Source organism: Chinchilla lanigera, unplaced genomic scaffold, assembly GCF_000276665.1.
Source record: "Chinchilla lanigera isolate Chin_1 unplaced genomic scaffold, ChiLan1.0 scaffold00017, whole genome shotgun sequence".
NCBI lineage: Eukaryota > Metazoa > Chordata > Mammalia > Rodentia > Chinchillidae > Chinchilla > Chinchilla lanigera.
Genome location: NW_004955418.1, coordinates 5729549 through 5749952, shown reverse-complemented (window position 1 = coordinate 5749952; position 20404 = coordinate 5729549). Strand labels below are relative to the sequence as shown.

At 33.7% G+C, this 20404-nt stretch overlaps 1 protein-coding gene across 3 annotated transcripts in view; it reads left to right on the top strand.

Moving 5' to 3' along the window:
* Fer (fer (fps/fes related) tyrosine kinase) overlaps positions 1–20404 on the top strand; it is a 368631-nt gene that overhangs the window by 231597 nt on the left and 116630 nt on the right. For all 3 annotated transcript variants that reach the window (XM_013513026.1, XM_005382177.1, XM_005382178.2), the window contains 3 exons: positions 1223–1279; positions 7745–7860; positions 9766–9860. In XM_013513026.1, coding sequence (XP_013368480.1) covers positions 1223–1279; positions 7745–7860; positions 9766–9860 — 268 coding nt within the window. The remainder of the gene's footprint in view (positions 1–1222; positions 1280–7744; positions 7861–9765; positions 9861–20404) is intronic.

The window sequence follows — 20404 nt, the reverse complement described above, 5'->3', positions numbered from 1 at the left end:
TGACCATTTACCTATAAAAGCCTCGAGTTTATCTTTCTTTATCATATGCTTTCTTTTAAAATCTCTTGTAATGGTCATATTTAGAATGAAAGATTATGCATTTGCTTTTAAAAAGCCAGTGTCCCTTTATTGATCTTTCAGAGTTATAGTTGAGTGTTTGCTACAAAATGTTGCAGAAGATAAATAGATCAAGTGGCTGTCTAGTATATTTTAAACCATACTTATGGTGGATTTTCATTTCAAGATGTTTGCTTGTTATATCTCTTCCTATACCACAATTATGTTTCAATCTGTGTTAGTAGTGGGGAGAACTATACTGTAACATAAAAAATAATCTAAATCAGGAATAAAACATTTCATTCTAGCCTCTTCCTCCTCTTCTTCCTTCTTTCCTTTTTCTTAGTTATCTTCCTTCCTTCCTTTTTTTTCTTTTTATAAGCTTCATTTCTCTTTCCTTCTTCCTTCAAAATAATACTTGAACCTTTTTAACATTATGGTATTGTGTAGTTTTCTGAATTTATTTTTACATGCTGACATATTCCCTAACATATTCCCTAAGTAGTAATCGGTTCTTCAGAGCGGGTAATAGGATGCTCTTTATAATGGCATATTTGCATCGCTAGTCTTGTGCATCTTAGCAGTATTGTAATCGATGTTTGTTGTTTTATTATGCCACAGGAAATTACCTGGGAAAGCTTTGGGGCTACATATACTCTCATAGACATCTGTAACTCATGGCCAATTTATATGTAGAAGAATTAGCTTTTAGCAGTATGGTTTGTATAGAAAAGTAATTCTCCAAGTTCAAGGGAGAATTGGAAATTTTGCTTTGTAAAATGAAACTCCTTCATGTACTTCTGACAGAACTTTTTTGAAAGGACAATAGCATAGCCAAAGTTTTATGGTAAATGAAAATACATACTATTTTCCAGTTATAGGAATACTGTCATTTTGAAGTCTGAGATTTCTGAAAGACATATGCTGTAGTGTAGACTTTAATATCCTATAAAGCAGTAACATTGCTTAAATCTGTTTTATAGCATCTTGAGGTTATAGCTTCTTAGTACGCTATTGATTGAATTGTCTCAATGAAATGTCCCTTAGGTCTGTTTGCCACAGTCTCAGATGCATCTTAAAGGGAATGTACTCAATGTACTCTTGCTTAAACTAAACAACTGTCCTCCCCCTCATTTTATATTTATTTATTTATTTTTTGCCGTAGGATAAGAAATGGATTCTCAACCATGAAGATGTCACATTGGGAGAATTACTGGGCAAGGTATGTGACAACCGACCTAAATAAGCAAAGTTTTTTATATCTACTGTGAACACTTTCTTTGCTTATATTCCAGCACACAGTAAGGCAGCTTATAAGTAATCTAGTAAGAACACGATGTCATATCTCGTACAAATTTTGTGATGTCCACTGAAACAGATATCTTTGAAAGGCATATGGAGAATTCTTGTTTTTTAAAAATAGTATGTTTTCCCCTGGAAGGACTAAACCCAGTATAATAAGACCAAAACTATTGAACTGAGATTTGTAAAGAAACTGAGATAATAAAAGTTTAAATAAATATCTAATAGTCTTATTTTGTTTCTGGTTATATGTGATAGTTCAGAAAAGTGAAGTACGGCTTCTTGGGAGTTCAGAAGTGTTCATAGAATCGCAGTATATACCAACATTGGGCATATTATTTCATTCTGAAAAAATATGGACAAGCCACATGTTTCAGTATCAATATCCACTCTGTAACTTTATTAGTGGTCAGAGACGACAGCTTTATATAGAGGATATTTCTTTTCTTCCAGTCGAGTTGGAAGCTTCTTTCAACTCATAGGCCACATTAAAGTATATTATATCTAACAATGAAGACATTTAATAATCAAAGTAAGTTATTCTCAAATTTATTAATAATTTTTTACTTATAATTGAGGTCTAGTAAAACTTTGGATTGACTTAATTAGGGTACTTTCATGTGAAAGTCTGAGTTTAACTGTATGATGTACTGTGAAAAATACTGTAAAATCCAGATATTTTTGGGAACTGTATCATACATAAGGAACAAATAATTATTACTGGATTTAATTAAAGCTCAACATTTCAGGTGAAGCAATAGATGACTATTTTTATTGAAATATAAATTCAGTGAATTGACTATTTAAAAAAATCTCTAATATATGTTGAAGAAAAATAAATCCTTGTTGAAGTAATCTACTTTGGAAGATTTTTAACACTGATTATTTTAAAATATTGTGTCCAAATGAAAGCATCAAGTTTCTATCAGAAATCAGATTTTTAGAGGCTGCTAATACATTTAATTAGTAAGTCACTTCTAAAGAACCTCAAGCTAAAAGCAGCAGCTTATGTGTATATTTACTCTGTGATGGTCTCCTAATTCTTAAGGAAATATTCCTTCTTCTATTGCTATAGGTAACCGAAAGGCAGTGATAGGGTAAAAAATTACTACATAGAAATGAATTTTCACGAAAATACAATTTAAGAAATTGTAAAACTCAAATCACTTATTGAAATAAAGAGCCTATATTAGGGGTACAATTTAGTGTGAAGAAAAATATTTTAAAGAAAAATATTACAATTATTATGTCTAGTTTAGTCTATAAACTATGGCTTATCAGTTAGAATTTAGCTTTTAGTAGGGTTATTTAAAGGAATAATTATTTTCTCAGAGTCTAGGAAATTGCATGTTAGTCTCAATAAATTTAATCACTTTTAAAAAAAGACTGATAATTTAGGAGACACAGTGTAGCTTAACTTCATCTAATATTTTTAAATACTCCAACATGATTTGTCACTTAATATTTCACTACCTTTTCTAAATAAATATTTATAGTGTACTGGTGGAAAGTGCATGGGTAGTTAAAGAGACTTAACCATGCTTCATATCCTTATGGGGTTTGGAGTTTGGTTAGTAATTATATTAAAGTAATGGCAGATATTGTGACTTTTTTATTCTGCATGGTAGCCTTAGCAGACTGTATTTGCTATATAGTTGCTCAATAGTTGATCTTCAATAATTACTTTATTCAATCAGCTAATATTTGCTGAATGCCTACTATGAGCCAAGCACTCTTTCACCTGCTTGGAATATATTGGTGAACAAGTAGACAAAAATCGTTTCCTTTATGGTGTATGTACTTTGTTAGCAGGGAAGACAGATAAATGTCAGCGTTATAACTAGGTAAATTTTACAGTATTAGAGAGTGCTAAGTCCTGTTAAAAAAAAACAAACAGGAGGTTTGGGACTGCTAGTAGTTGAGATTTCAGTTTTTAAATAGTCATTTTGGCTGTTGTGTTAAAAATAGGCTGATTAGTTGAAAGGTTGGGAAGCAAATACACTTAACTTACTAAAAAATGTGCTAGAACAGGGTGGTGACATGGAGATGGTGAAAGTGATGAGTTCTAGATTTTTAGAAATTGAATCAATTAAATATTCTGCTGGGATCTACATGGGGGTTGAGAGAAAGAGTAAAGTTGGCTGCAAGTATAATATGTTTCAGAGAACGACATAGGTGTTCACATTTGAATATCTTGAATTTGTCTGTTAGCCTCTATGGAGATGGTGAAAAACAGTTGGTTATTAAGTGTGCCTTTTAAAGAGATTTCTGTGTCAGAAGTACTGATTTGGTTGTTTGGGTTATGTAGGTGACATTTAAAACTACAAGGTTAGGATAGAGGAGCAGTTTAGGATAGAGTGCTTGCCTAGTACCTGTGACACTGAGTTCAATTCCCAGCACCACAAAATACATAAAATAAAATAAAACCATAAGATGAGATGGATTCAGTAACAGAGTGGGTCTTAGTAAAGAAGAGACTCAGATCACAAATTGAGCCCTGAGCACTCCAATATTATGGGATGGAGAAAAGAGAAGTGACCCTCAAATGAGGTTAAGAAAGAACAACCAAATAAGAGGGCAGGAAACCAAGCACTGTGATAGCTTGGAAGAGAAGAGGAGAAACTACCCGGGAGAAGAGAGAGAACAGTAGTGGCAAAGGCAGAGAAGTCAAATGAGATAATGACCAGGAATTAACCAGTGGATTTGGCAACAAAGCGGTCACTGGTGATTTCACTGAGCAGTTTCCTTTTGAAGTACTTTAGGTGAAAACCAAATTCAAGGGATGTAAGGGAAAATAGGAGGAGAGAATAAGAGAGAAGTAGTAAGGATGTAACTCTTTAAAATTTTGTTGCAAAAGGAACCCGAGACATGCAAAAGAATGATTTTTGTGATGTCGTTTAACCTGAGAGAAATAATAACATCTTAGTCTGCAGTTGTGAATGGTATACTGAAAAATTCATGATACAGGAGAGAAAAATGAGAATTGCTAGGGCAATATCTTTGAGTAGGTAAGAAGGGATGTAATTCAGCTCACAGTTGAGGATTGACTTTAGTAAAAACACAATAGTCCATTTTTATCATAGCAAGAAAGATTGGTAGGTGAATAAATTTGTGACCAAGAATCCAGAAGTTCTGTTTTGATTACTTCTGGGTATTCTCCCCCATCTCCCCCCCATGAAGTAGGAAGCAACATCACAAGCTCAGAATGATTATTGGAGACATGAGAAGAGAGTAGGAGGAAAACCAGCCATTTGGAAGGATGGGAATGTGAGTGTGTGTAGAAAAACATGTAGCCTTGAGTGCCCTAAAGTTTATTTTCATGAAGTAAGGGCCTCCTAACATCTTATGTTCATGAATATTAAAGATAAATCAGTTAATATTGGTTTTTTTTTTTCCAGCCATGTTTAGGTCTTTAGGCTCAGAGTAGGTAGTTCGAGATTTTATTAGGATTGTAGATTTACCTCGGGCAGTGATAAGAACCATGTTAGAGTGTTCTGTGGTACAAACAGCCCACTATGGCGTGTGTACCATAGGTTCACCACTGTTGGTCTAGGAAGTTCTACAGCTAAAGAAAAGCAAAGATGTGGAGAGTACATGGTTAATCAGCTGTAATTACTGATCATGGGGCTTAAGGGGAATACAAAAGGAGGCAAGAATATTAAGGGAGTAATATATAAAAAGTGATGCAAGGAGTAATGTAAAAACTGTTAGGCTACAGAGATTCCTCCAAGGTGAAAGGAATTTTGAAGTACTGTACAAGAAGTAAGTTAGAAAGATGGAAACCAGACAAAATGAATCGATGTTATAAAATTGCTTTACTGGTAATATGAAAGTTTAAGGGATGATTCTAGAAAATAAATGGATTACAAGATCTTTGGAAGAGAGATGTCAAAAAATACTTGAAAATCTGAAGCATTGATAAGACTTGAAGTTTGAAATTGGCAAGAATTCATACAGGAGCAACACTGGATAGAATGACTATGACCTAGAAATAGAAATTGTAAGTGAGTAAGGAGAAGTATTTTCAAATTCAGTAGGTGACAGCCACAGTGAGAGATGGTAGGAAATAGAAATGAATAATACACTCAAAGCCTGACATTTTTAGCACTGCAAAAGAGAGAATGGTTTGAAGATGCTGATAAAGAGCTGGCAGGATACTATTATATGTCTTGGACAGTGGTAGATTATACAGGGAAATACATCATTTAAGTTTAGACGGCAGAGGAGATCTCATTACCATTTGAGTGTTCTCTGATGAGAGCTAGATTCTGTTATAACAAGAAGGTAAAGAGGATTATCAAAGAGTAGATTGAAGATCTAACTTTGATGACAGATCATGAATTCCAGAAAGTATAGTAGAAGTTGGGTATGAAAGAGAAAGAAGAATGAAAGAAAAGTGTGCAGAATCTGATGAGGGTGGGGAGGAATAGTTGAGGATTAACCTAGGACCAAGATTTTCTTACAATGCCTGACACAGAAGAATAGACAGGAAGCCTAGTGAGATTTGTCCCCATGGATGGAAGGCCAGTAGCTGAGATGAAGTTATGCCTGTGTAGTAGCAGGATGTGTTAGCCTTCTTCCTGACTTCTCTTCATGGAAAAGAGGTGGTCTGGGGGAAGTGTAATCATTTCGTCAGTGTTTGGAGATTCCTTTCTTGATCACCATTGATGGAGTTCAAGTGCTCTGGGAAATGATTGTAAAAATTTTCAAATGTCTAGTGTGTTTCAAAACCTGTTATATAGGGCAGAAACCATTAGAGAAATTCAAAAGATGGAGGTATGAGTATTCATAAACAGGAAATAAGATTTTTAAAATTTATTTTTATTAGAACATGTTTGCAGTACATGATCACATTCATCATGGGGGATTTATATGTATATTACACATGTACAAAACAATTAGACCCTCCAGATTTAAAGACCCAATTAAAAAATAGGGACCTGAAATGAATAATTTTCAGGCAAAGAAGTGTAAATGGCTAATAAGTACATGAAAAAATGCTCAACATGGGTGGCCATTGAGAAATGCAATTAAAACAACACTGAGACTCCATCTCATGCCAGAAAGAATGGCTGTCATCAAGAAATCAATCAGTAACATGCTGCCAGGACTGGGTGGGGGTGAAGAACCCTTCTCCGTTGTTGATGGGAGTGTACATTGGCACAACCACTATGGAAAGCAATATGGAGATTCCTCAGAAAACTAAATTTACAGGGTCTATGTAACCCAGATTTTCCCTGTTAGTATCTTCCTGAAAGAGTTCAAGTCATCATACCATAGTGACACATTTTATAGTTTATAACAGCACAATTTATAATAGCTAAATTTTGGAAACAGCCCATATGCCCATCAATAGATGAATGGATAAAGAAAATGTGGTTGCAAAATGGAGGATAAAAATTAAGGAGTAAGAACTTTTTCAAATGGCAAGGGGGACAAAAGATTAGAGAGGGGTTAGGGAAGGAAGGGAAAAAAGATTTAAAGAAACAAAAAAAAATTGAAGAAGAATGGAAATAGAGCTTTTGTAAGTGGGAAGGAGAAGAAAATTTGGAAGCAGGATAGAATAAGGGGACAGAAAAAAGGAAACATAGGTTTTAGAAGATAAAGGAAACTTCATGCAGGAGGAAGCATCAGAAATGGAATTAAAGAAGAGGAAGCATTTTTCTCGGATAGGAGGTGAGGGTTTTCCATAGAGAAAATATACATATATATATAATGTATATGGCATGGCGTGTGTTTTGTGATCACATCTGAGTTTAGAATGCACATATACATTTGGGGCTATGATATGGAACTAGACAGAGTAGAAAGTAGTGGTGATTAAAGGATGGATATTGAGCAAGGCATTTGTATAACCAAAGTTTTTTTCTTAGCAAGATTAACCTGGAACTGTTGCAATAGGTATGTTAGAGAGTTGAGCAACTGAAGCTGAGGACAGTTTAGGTGTGAAGACTGAGATCCTAATAAATCAAGCTTTTCTGAGAGGCAAGGGGGAAGGCAAAAAGGACCGTGGAGGTGGTAACTAAAAACTCACATGGAGAATGATACCGTAGTTCTAGTAACTGAAAAAAGGAAACTAACTGAACCGTGAACAGCCTTTGGATGGGTACGGTGATGTTTTGGACAAATTGAATTATAAGTGCCTTAGAATCTTTCAGATAAAGGCATATGGTGTATTTACTAATATGTTCTCTCTCTAATATAATTAATAACCTGACAGTTATAGACAAAAATATCTTGAGAATAACAGGAAATAAATCTAACAGAATGCAGTTTGCTGTACTTAGTTTAAAACACTTCATTACGTGTGTGTGTGTGTGTCTGTGTGTGGCAAAGATTTACATGCTGTCATACATCCCAAACAATGAATGTATTGTAATTTCAGGGAAATTTTGGTGAAGTGTATAAGGGCACATTAAAGGATAAAACTGCTGTTGCTGTTAAAACGTGTAAAGAAGGTCTGCCTCAGGAATTGAAAATAAAATTTTTACAAGAAGCCAAGTGAGTTCTCTAAACTAATACATTTAGATATACAATTATATATATATCGTACCTCCTTTAGGTATTATTACTTTGATTCTCTAAATATTATTTTCTTTACTGAGAATCAAATCTCTTCAGTGTAGTGTCTGGCATTTCTTCAATGTCTCCTCCTTATTTCTTTTCTAATGTGTCTCTTAAGATGATTTTCTTCTCATTTTTTATTGTTAGCTAGAATTTAATGTCCTGCTTTGCTATTCCTATATTACAGATAGTTAAAACAATTCTATTAGTGGTGAAAATATAGTATATTTAAAAAACACAAAATGAATTGAACAGTTCTTTGGACGGGGTAAGTTGGATGGGCATATAGGTTTGAGATGGATAAAATGAATGGATAAGAAAAAGGATACATAGATCCATAGGTTTTGTGGTGTCAAGAGAAAGTGCCATGGAAAACTGAAGTGATGACAGTGAAGAAACTGAGGCCCAAGGCATGGGTCATTTTGATGTTCATTTCTTTATTCATCATCTAAAAATGAATATTGGTGGCAATGGATTACAGTAGCTGAATGCATTCATTAGTTTATAAAACAGAGTTAAAACTATGTACTCTTTTCAAGTACATTATTATTACTCAGAAAAATTCTAATGATAAATTTGAAGACTTGCTGTCACAATTGAAACTCAGTTTCATTCTATGGTTGTTCATAGGTATTCTTAAGATAAAAGTCCATGTCTAATATTATTTTCAAAACTACTGAAATTTTTCGTTTCCAACTCATGAGTCTTTTATTGCAAAGTACACTGTTTAATGTTCTCCTTCAAAGTGAAATTATACATTTATCTCAAAGATGAACAATTTATTTAGACTTGTGAGTGTCTTTTGGTAGACTCTGGAAAGATGTATTTAGATATTTAGTATTACCAAAGTTCATTTGATTTTTTGCAGTTTCTTTAGTACCTAAGAAATGACATTTTTGGTTAAAGTCAAATATTTTGAAACCTTGCTCTTAATTTCTCTTAGAAACTGGACACTCAGAGTTATTGACAGAATATTTTCTTTATCTTTAGAATTTTTCTTATTCTTTTATAAATCATTGTACATTGTAAATCTACAGTGGGTTTCTTAGAGCTTTCTCTGCATTAGCTATACATGTAAAAATATTTTGTCTTTATCCAAAGTTATTTTTTTAGGAAGGAATACAACAGTGTTCAAATAGGAGCACATTTATAACTGTATCAGTAGGATAATAAGGGTTAAAATTTTCAACAGAAATAAGCAGGACAGGTCTCTGAGGGAGTCTAATCTCTTTTTAGCTTATACTTGGAGTCCTATAGATGAGTCTGTCATACCTTTATAACCTCTGATAAAATTTTGCCTTTGTTCAAACTAAGTCTTCTGTTTCAACTTCAGCCTGTGTTGAAACTCTGTTATTTTTTAAATTTATTGCTTTCTCAAAATTTTTGTGTTTCTACCATTTTGAAATTGATTATATTCTTCAAGCAAATATTTAACTGTGATAGAATCTAATGGAGTACTCTCTACAGCATTTAGCTGTATGAGATAATTTTTTTGTGGTAGTGGATAAACCCAAATACTTTGAAGGGAGTTTTACATAATTTTACAAACTAAGTTATTCCTATTTAACATGATTATTAATCACTCAGAGTGGAGAACTTTGAAATGAATATTTAATTGAATTAAGAAGCACAAACTCATTTGTACCTATCTTATGTTTCCAATAGTTATTAATACTTTCATATATTCATCCCACTTATCATAATTGGGGTTATACTAACGTTTTAGAAATTGAATTATGACTACCTTATATTCTATTTGTATACATTATTCATTATTATAAATTAATGCTTTACTCATATTTATTCAAATGATAAGAATTCTTGTATTTTTCTCTCATCCAGAATTCTCAAGCAATATGATCACCCTAATATTGTCAAACTGATAGGAGTTTGCACACAAAGACAGCCTGTCTATATCATTATGGAACTTGTTCCAGGTAATGTGATTTGAGAGGTTTGCATGATAACATTTTAATGTCATGTTTTATTACTTTTTAAAAGTTTTAATCTCTCTGGTTTCTCCATGTAGTTTCCAAAGATTTTGTTTAGCATTTTCCTGATAACAAAGATCTTATACTCAGTATTTTTAAAGGCTACATCGTTGTTTTTTTCTAGAAAATGTCAGCCAATATTTTTGGGGGACAGATTTATTTGAGTGTAGTTGCACATGGAATTCAGTTATATATAATGTTAATATGTGAAAGCTTTTTAGAAAAAAATCAGTCTACTTAGTGTGACTTTATAACATTGATAGTTCTATTGTATATTTACTACTTGGATAGCATTTTAAAGTACATCTCCATACATTGTCTTTATATATATATATTTAATATAATGGTGCTTTGGGTCACTTATAAACCTCTTTCATATATGGACAAACAACAAGGTGCCCAGTCTAGGAATTTCTCCCGGTATTGCCTTCTGGTGACTTTCAGTGCCTTTAGATCATTTGGCTAGCAACTTGTGACAACAAAGGAAGACCTCAAACTGTATAGTATGTTTCTGAGATTTCTCACTGTCTGTCTTCCTGCTATAGAAAATAGGTATAATTTGATCTTGATAATATTTAGAAATACAGTATTTAGTAATTGAAAGATTTTGCTTTACTTTTTCCATTTTTACTACAATTATTCATTTTAAAGAAATATGAAAAATTATTTTTTTAAATATGTTGAGTAAACCTAATACTATAGATTGCCCATTATATATTATTTCTATAGTTGTTCCACTAGGTCCTAGTCACTTTTCTCATTGAAGAGATGCAATACCAAATACCTGCAATTTAAAAGAAGAAAAGTTTATCTTGGCTCACAGTTTGTTGCTATTTCAGTCCATAGTCCACTGGCTCCAAGGCAGGACAGCACAACAAAAGGGCATGGTGAGGTGAGACAGCTTATGGCATGGTGCGCAGAAGGAAGCGGGGGGGCGGAGGGGGGATATTGACCAAGGGAGGGAGGTAAACCTTCGGAAACCACGCCTCCACCAATGTGCTTCTTTAGAACCACAATCCGATAACTCCCATAATCCGGCCACTTCCCCAAACCCCACCTATGAACTCATGAGGCTCTGGGGTATAAACCATAACATACTATTTAGGCTTGCTGGTCTCATTTCATCCTATCACTTTGCTTCCTATTGGAATATTGCCAGTGTTAACTTAATGTCATCATCTTCTTAGTCATCTTCATTCTCTTGAGACAGCATGGTCTGTTAGGTACATTGTATGTTGGAGTGGTTTGTATGAGCTATATTGTCATAGCTTTCAGTATTAGAAAAAGGTTAAAGAGTACAGTCCAAAATATTGACAATTGAATAGCATTATTAAAATCCGATGTGTGAAAACTATAAGTACATATTAATATTCACATAGGTGCAGATGAAACCCCTTATTAGTAGGGAATGACCCTGAGAAACTTAGATCTGAGAGGTGTCGCTAACTTGATAAGAATGGGCGACTCGCTTTATCACAGGTAGTTAAAGGAGCATGGATGCAAATGCCAGGTGGCAAATCTGAGGTGAATAAAACAGAAGAAGTCTGTTTTGTGTGAAAGCCAGGAAAATGTTTATGTAGACACTTAACAAGTGACTTCCTGATACTTTTGAATGAATAAGAGTAATACTTCATTTAAAGATGTAATAATGAAAAGTAGGAAATTATAAGTGAAAGCTTTCTACCCAACATTCTAACTATATCCCAAAGCTAATTGTTTTTTTCTTTACTTGCTCTTAACTGTGGTATCTTTTTTGTTCTGGGAAGATGTTTAATGTAGGTACCTTAATTTTGCACAAACTTTTTTAATTACAGCAAAAATCATTATAAATGTCAGATTCTTTTTTCTCAATATTACTTAGTATGGTTTTATTGTCTCATAGTCATTGATATACTTCTACCTTGTAATGGCTCTCGAGTATTCTCTTTTGTAGGCTTACATATTTGTCCAGTCAGTACTTCATCTATTAATACTTTATTTTCTTTTTTCTTTTGTAAACAATACTAAATAAATAAATTTGGACTCATTGTAAGAATCCTTTGGAAGTAGGGTAGAAACTTAATGGGATTGTGTATTTTGATTTATGGTGAATGTATTGGCTTCTCATTTGTTGCATAACAAATTGTTATAGTCAAGCTTAAAGCAACATTTATTTATTACTTCACATAATAGTTTAGAAGTTGAGGCAGATTGGACTGGGTTCTCAGCTCAGTTTATCATGAAGTCAAAATAAAAATGTCAATCTGAGCTCTTATCCAGAGACTCTGGGTAAAGAATCTCCTGCCATGCTCATTCAGCTGTTGACGGAATTATGTTCCTTGCAGATATTAGTCTGAGCTTCCCATTTCCTTACTTGCTATCAGCAGAGGTGCTGTTAGTTCCTTAAGGTTACCTGCATTCCTTCTCATAGATCTCTGCATCGTCAAAGCCAGCACTAGCATGCCACATCCTTCAAGGTTTTTAATATTTTTGACTTCTATTTCTGTTAACTGCTAGAGAAAACTCTTCTTTTAAAAGGGTTTACATGATTAGATCAGGTCCACCTAGATAATCTCCCTATTTTAAGGCTGACAGACCATAATTATCAGAGTGATATTTAATCACATTCATAGATCCAGGCATTAGGTGGGACGTACTTCGGAGGCTGTCTTCATACTCTGCCTACTACAGTCAATTTTGCTATATTTTCTTAAAGGTTGCTTGCATTATGGAGTCAGAAGCTTTATCATACATAGTTATTTAAGCCCATTGTTTGATCTTGCAATTTAAATGCATCTTTGACCCATTCATGATTTTGTACCATCATGCTTCTGTCATTTGGAAAGTATCAGGACATCAGGTCATGCACATCTTCTGAATAGTGACACAATTCATTCTAAATCACAAAAGATCTTATTCATTAATGTTACAACTAGTCTTATCAGAAGAGTAATGGAAGACTGTCAAGTTCATGATGGCAGATATATTCTCTAAAATTTTAATTTTTCTTTTGAAAGCTTGATGTCATCACTGGGAACAAAAATTCAGTTTTTTTCTTTAAATAGACTCACTTCATTTATTTTTGAAAAATTGTCTGCCAAACATTTTTCTTCTTAGTATCTCTAATTTGTTATTCTTGTCCTCTTTTCTTTAAGCCTTACTGGTGTGTCACTGTACAATGAAGTTTAATACATATAAATTATATAGTTTTAAAACCACTACCACAAGCAAGGTAATGAGCACATCTATCACTACCAAATTTACTTATGCCTCTTTGTAGTCCCTTTGTCTATCCCCGTCTATGCCTACACTAATCAATCACTTAGCTTTCCTTTTAAAATCTTTTTCATTAATACATGTTTGCAACACATGATGAATACATTCACCATGGGGAGCTGGCACGTGAGCATATCACATCTTAGTCCTTTTTTCTTCTTCTTCCCTTTACTCACTATCCCTCTCCCTCTATCCCTAGATTCTCTTCCCATCTGTAAAAGGCTTGCCTCTGTTCCATATAATCTTTTGTTTTGCTCTTTAAATTACTTAAACTTCGTGTTTCTCATATGAGAGAAATTATGTAATATTTAACCTTCTGTGTCTGCTTTATTTCCTTTAACATCATGGTCTCACAGTGCATCACTTTTCCTATAAATGACTCAAATTTATCCTTTTTTTTGTGGCTGAATAGTATGCAGTTGTGTATGTATACACCATACTTATATCTGTCTTTGGTAACTCTAAATTAGTTAGGACTTCATAAACCTTATGTATGTTGAATAATATATTAAATACTCTTGTGTGCATTCTTCCACTTAGCAGTTATTCTGAGATTGATCTATGTTGTAATACATATCAGTAGTTCAGTTCTTTATACTGCTGAGTAGAATTTCATTTTATAAATATACCACATTTTATCCATTCAGCTATCAATAAACATTTGGATTAGTTTCACTTTGGAGCTATTACAAAGACGTTGACTTGAACATTCCTGTACAGGTTTTTATATGGATATGTGCTTTTCTTTTCCCTTGGGTAACTACCTAGGAGTAGAATGAATGTATCATAGAGAATTTATGTTTACATTTTTATGACTATCAAATTGCTTTCCAGAGTGAGCACACCCGTTTACCTTCACAACAGCCATCTATCAGAGTTGTGGTTTTTCTACATCATCATGAACACGTGGTGTGGTCATTCTTCAGCTATTCTAATACTCATGCAAAGGGATTTTAATTTGCCTTTCTTCCCGCTGGCTAACGATGTTGAGGGTTTTTGATTGGTGGTTTTTTTGGTTGTTGTTATTGTTTTCTTTATTGCCATTAGTGTATCTTCTTTGTCAAGTGTCTCTTCAAATCCTTTGCCCATTGAAAAAGAGTTGTTAGCTTATAATTGAGTCTTGATTGTTTATGTATTCCAGACACAAGTCCTTTTTCATCTCAGTCTCTTTCCTAATTTTCCATTTTCTTAAATGTCTTCTCAAGAGAAGTTGTTTTTAATTTTGATGAAGTCGACTTTATTATTTTTTGGATCAAGTTTTCAGTGTTCAAAAAAAACACCTTTGTTGAATCCAAGGTCACAAAATTTTTTCTTATGTTTACTAAAAGTTTCAAAGCTTTAAAATTTATACTTGAGTTTAGGATCAATATCAAATTAATTTTTGTATATGTTCTGAGGAATAGTTTCAAGTTGGTGTTTTTGGCATGTGGATATCCAGTTGTTCTACTACCACTTATTTCTTTTTTTTGTTTTGTTTTGTTTTTGTTTTTTTTTTGTTTTTTTGGCTTTTCTCCGGTACCGGGAACCGAACTCATGACCTTGCACTTGCCAGGCAGGCGCTTTGCCTGCGCTTTGCTGAGCTAAATCCCCAGCCCTACCACTTATTTCTTTTCTTTTTTGTTTTCCTATATGTTTGCAGTACATAATGATTACATTCATTGCAGAAGTTGGTGCATGTACCTAACATATCTTATTATTTTTGTTTTCATCCCCTTCCTCTCCCCTCTGTCCTACCTCCATCTATCTCTTGGCCCCCTTCCCTTATGCAAAAGATGTCTCCCTATTTTCTGTTATCTTTTATTTTGCTCTCTAATTTACTTATATTTTGGGTTTCACATACAAGAGAAATCATGCAATATTAACCTTGTGTGTCTGATTTATTTCACTTAACATTATGGTCTCAACATGCATCCTTTTTCCCCACAAATGACTCATTTATCCTTCTTTATGGTTAAGTAGTCCTGCATTGTATATAAGTAGTACCACATTTTCTTTTTCCGTTCATCTGTTGATGAATGTATACGCCACTTTCAAAATTTAGCTATTATGAGTTGTGGTACCATTTGTTTCAGTGACATCCTTTCTCTCCTTATTTACCTTTTTATGTGAAGGCAAAATCCATTGTTTGTGTTCAGATGTGTGGGGCCATATAAAGACTCAGTCTTTTTCATCAGTCCTTTTGGTTTCATGCCAATACTGCACTTTCTTAATGGCTGTAACTTTATAACAAGTCTTTACGCCCAAAATAAACCCAAACATAAGTCAACTAATTTTGACAAGGACATAACAGAGAAAGAATATGGGAAAATTGGGCTTTAACATGAAGAAGGATGGACTGTCTCACACCCTATAAAAATGAACTCTAAACAGATAAAAGAACTAACTGTAAGACCAAAAACTATAAACTCCTAGAAGAGGACCTAGAGGAAAAACTCCTGGACTTGGATTTGGGAATTCTTTTTTGGATATCCTGCTACGAGCTTAGGCTATAAAAGTAAAAGTAAATAAATGAGACTTTCCTCAGATGTCTTCTGCACAGCAAAAGAAATAACAAAAGGAAATCGTAGGCTATGTAATGAGAAGGATATTTCCAAACTTACTATTTGATAAGGAATTACTGAAAATTTATAAAACACACATACAACCCAATCGTGGAAAAACAACCAGATTAACAATGAGGAGACCTGCGAAGACATTTTTGTAAAGAAGATGTTAAAGAAACCAAATGATAAAAACATGCTCAATATAATTAATCATGTGGGAAATGCAAATCAAAAGTACTCTAAGATACCACCTCACTCCATGATGATGGCTGTCATTAAAAAGTCACGAGGACAGGCTCTTCGGGCTTTCCTCATGATAGCCTGCCCTGCGCCCACCAGGGTTTACTTTTATCTTACTCTTTGCTCTTTTGCTCAGCCTAAGCTTGCTCAGCACAGCCTGTTTCTTCCTCATTTTGCACTTTTACCTTTTCAAATGAATTCTATCACCATCAAAAAATCCAAAGAGGACAAAAGTTGATGAGGGTATAGAGAAGAGGGTTTCTGTTGGTGGGAATGTAAACTGGTACAGATAGTATTGAAAACTGTATTTAAAGAAATTAAAAGTGAAACTGTCATGTGTATTTAAAGAAATTAAAAGTGAAACTGTCATATGATCTAATAATCTCTTTTGGGAATATACCCAAAGAAAATTAAATCACACAGTGAAAGATGGCTGCGCTCTTAGGTTTATTGCAGCATGATTCACTGTTGCAAAAATGAAACGATCTGATTGTCCCTTGATGGGCAAATGGATAAAATTTAGTACATATATATAATGGATATTATTCAGACCTAAAAAGAAAAACAGTTTCTCATTTGCAGTAATAAGGAAGAAGGACAGTATGCTAAGTGAAACAAGACACAGAAAAAAAATTGCATAATGTCACTTACATGTGGAATCTAAATAAAATACATAGAACAAAGCAGTGGTTACAAGGTATGTACAGAGGAGATGTAGATCAGAGGGTGCAAAATAACAGATATGTAGGCAGAACAAGTCTAGCCTCAAGATTTAATAAAGACTATAGGTTTAAAAATTGTACTGCATATGGAATTTATGCTAAATGAATGGATTTTAGCTGCCCTTGCAAAAACGAGAACAAAAAAAGATGACTGTTGAAATGATGGATATACTAATTTGCTTCACTATATATAATAAAGTTCTTACTGTTTATACCCCATGACATTATGTTGTCTAAATATGTATGCAGTAAAAATTAATGTTTTAAAATCAGTTAATGTTAGTTTACTGACTTCATCTTTTTAAATGTTTGTCTATTAGCAGTCTTTTGCATTTCCATGTCAATTTCAGTATTAGTTTCTCAGTTTCAGTGTAAATGCTTGCTGGAATCTAGACTGGAATTATATTGAATCCATAGATCAGCTTGAGGAAAATACACTCTTACCAGTAATGAATTTTCTGGTCTATGGACGTGGTGTATCTGTATGGTTATATAGAGTTTCAGTTGCAAGAACCTCTGCAAGGTCCTGCCAAGTTTAGTGTACAGGAGTTTCCCTCTTTGTCCTTTAATTTTTTTATGGTTTATAATTGTATGATAACTGATTTTTAAAAATATATACATTTGCTATGTAAGTTATAGGAGATTTGCATATATCTTAAATTTATATGATACTGTGCAGTTGGCACAGCGCATCATTTAACATTGTCATTTGTTCTACCAAACATCTCTGTTTACAGATAAGCTAAATGAAGTTCAGGGAGGGAGCTTACAGTGACTTGTCAGCATCAATTAAATATAAAGTAAAAAAAATAGTAGCCTTTCTAGGTCTACTATTGTCATTTAATATATAAATGAACATGTGTAATCCTTTTATGAAATGAAAATACAAATGGAAATTTTAAAAAATGCCTATACAAAATACTCTCATGAGCACATAAGTCTCCATTCCATAATTTCTTAACCTTGTGCACAGAGAAGTAAATAGATATTTTCACTAAAAAGAAAATTTTTGTTTGAATTAGTTTTCTCTCCACTGGGAATCAAGCTGCAGAAGGAAGATTGAGAAAACTGGTAGGTTTAAAGCAAGATTTAATAACTACTTAATGTCTAATATGCAAACCATTTCTAAAATGTATTATGAACAAATTTAATACACTCCTGTTCTTGTCAGATAACTGAGCTCTTTGGATTAATAAATCCAAAATACATTTTAACCAGACTAATGTTTGAGGAGATTATAAGCTTTGAGAATTCAAGTTGTGAGTGAATACTCCAAAATCATCCTGTCTTTCACTTTCATCATCTCTTGAATTATGAATTCTGTGAACACTTGATTGTTCATTTGCTTACTGTTTGCTGGGTAAATAAAATCAAACAAAAGTCAGTTCTAAGTGACACTGGGAAATTCTAAAACCAGAAACAGAAAAAGTCACATGTGTTATAAGATGATCCTTTGTTTTTCAGACAAATTATTCATTACTTAGAAATTCAAATGAAGAGAGCATATATTTTTAAGTGGAAAGTCACAATTTACATTAAAGGAATGTTTATGATCCAGAAACTCATTTGCTTTCATGTGTACAGCTGAATCAGGGCTGCCACAGACATTAAGATGGATAGAAGAGTAAGGACTTTAGGTGCCAAGTGTATCAGTGTCTGTGCAGAACTGGGATAGAATGAGTAACCATAACAAGCTTTAACAGATACAAGTTTTTGTTCTTTCAAAAGAGATTTTTAACTATTCCCTTTTTTCCCTGGGTATACTCTTGACCTGGATGTTTGCTTTGAGTTCAAAAGTTACTGGGACTTTGAGAATTTTATCTGGTACATTTTCCACTCACACAGATGTATGGTTCTTGAGAATCCTCATACCAAATTCACAGACTACTCTTTAATGAATATAGGTGTAAAAATTCTCAAGAAGATACTAACAGAATGCAGTGAATACAAGATACAGAGTACAATGAATCCTCAAAAAGATCGTTCATCCTGACCAAGTAGGCTTCATCCCAGAGATGCAGGATGGTTCAACGCTCAAATCATTACAGGTGATACACAAACAGAAGCAAGGACAAAAGTCACAGATCATTCAATGATGCAGAAAAAGCCTTTGATAAATTCAAATGCCTTTCCTAGGCTTTTATTTATTTATTTTTGTTTTGTTTTTTGTTTATCTTCTGGTACCAGGAATCAAACTCATGACCTTGCGCTTGCCAGGCAGGCGCTGTGTTGCTGAGCTAAATCCCCAGCCCCGTCGTTTCATGATTAAAAGCCCGCAGAAAATAAGTACAGAGGATCGTATCTCAATCTGATAAAAGCCATTTATGATAAAACTTCATCATCATATTGAATGGGGAGAAATTGAAAGCTTTCTCTAAAATCGGGAACAAGACAAAGGATGTCAAGTATTACCACTCGTGTTCAACATAGTATTGGAAACATTAGCAAAAGCAATTAGGCAAGAAAAAAAATAAAGAGATATTTATAGGAAAGAAAGAAGGCAAAATACCAATATTTGCAGGGGATGTGATCCTCTACATAGAAGAATGAAGAAAATAGATTCAGTAATGTCGTAGGATACAAAATCAACACACAAAAATAGCATTCCTGTACACTAATAATGATCTGACTGAAAAAGAAATTAGGGGAAATACCATTCACAATAGCTCTGAGAAAAATTAAATGATTAGGAATTAACCTAATTTAGGAAGTAAGACTTCTACAGGAAAACTGCAGTATGCTAAAAAAGAAAACAGATCCTCTGTTCCTGGATAGACTTGAGCCAATAGAGTCTACATGGCGATACTTCCAGTTGATACACAGATTTAACACAGTCTCAATCAAAATGCCAACAGTATTCTTCACAGAACTAGAAGAAACAATTCTAAAATTCATATGGAACCAGAAGAGACCCAGAATAGCCAAAGCAGTTCTAAGTAATGAGCAAATTGGGAGCCATCACAATCCCAGACTTGAAGTTACATTACAAAGCTACAGTGATAAAAGCCACAAAAGCAGGCATGAGGATCTGTGGAACAGGATAGAGGATGCAGAAATAATCTCAATCACATTCAAGTGTTTGATATCTGACAAAGGAGCCAAACACACAGTGGAGGAAAGATAGCTTCTTTAATAAATGGTGTGGGGAAAACTGGCTGTCCACATCCAGAAGATCGATGCTAGACCCATGTCTCTCATCATGTACTTAAACTAAAATCAAAGTGGATCAAAGAGCTACATGTTAAACTAGAAGCACTTAACCTGCTTGAAGATAAAATAGGCAAAACTCTTAAAGTCACAGACATAGGCAAGGACTTTCTGAACAGAACCCTGTTCAGAATAAAACAAGATGTAGTACGAAGAATCAACAAATGGGATCATATCAGTCAAAAAGCTTCTGCACAGCAAAAGAAAAAAACCAATAGAGTGAAAAGACAGCCTGCACAATGGGAAGTTTTTTGCCAACTATTCCTCAGACAGGACTAATACCTGAAATGCATAAAGAACTTGAAAAATGTAGACTCCCAAATTTGATGACCAGGCAAAAAATGGGCAGGTGAATTGATTAGACACCTCACAGAAGAAATACAAATGGCCAATAAATACATGAAAAAATGCTTCATATCTCTGACCATTAGAGAATTGTAAATCAAAACAATACTGATATTCCTTACTCCCGAAAGAATTGCCATCATCAAGAAGACAGATAATAAATGCTGGTAAAGCTGTG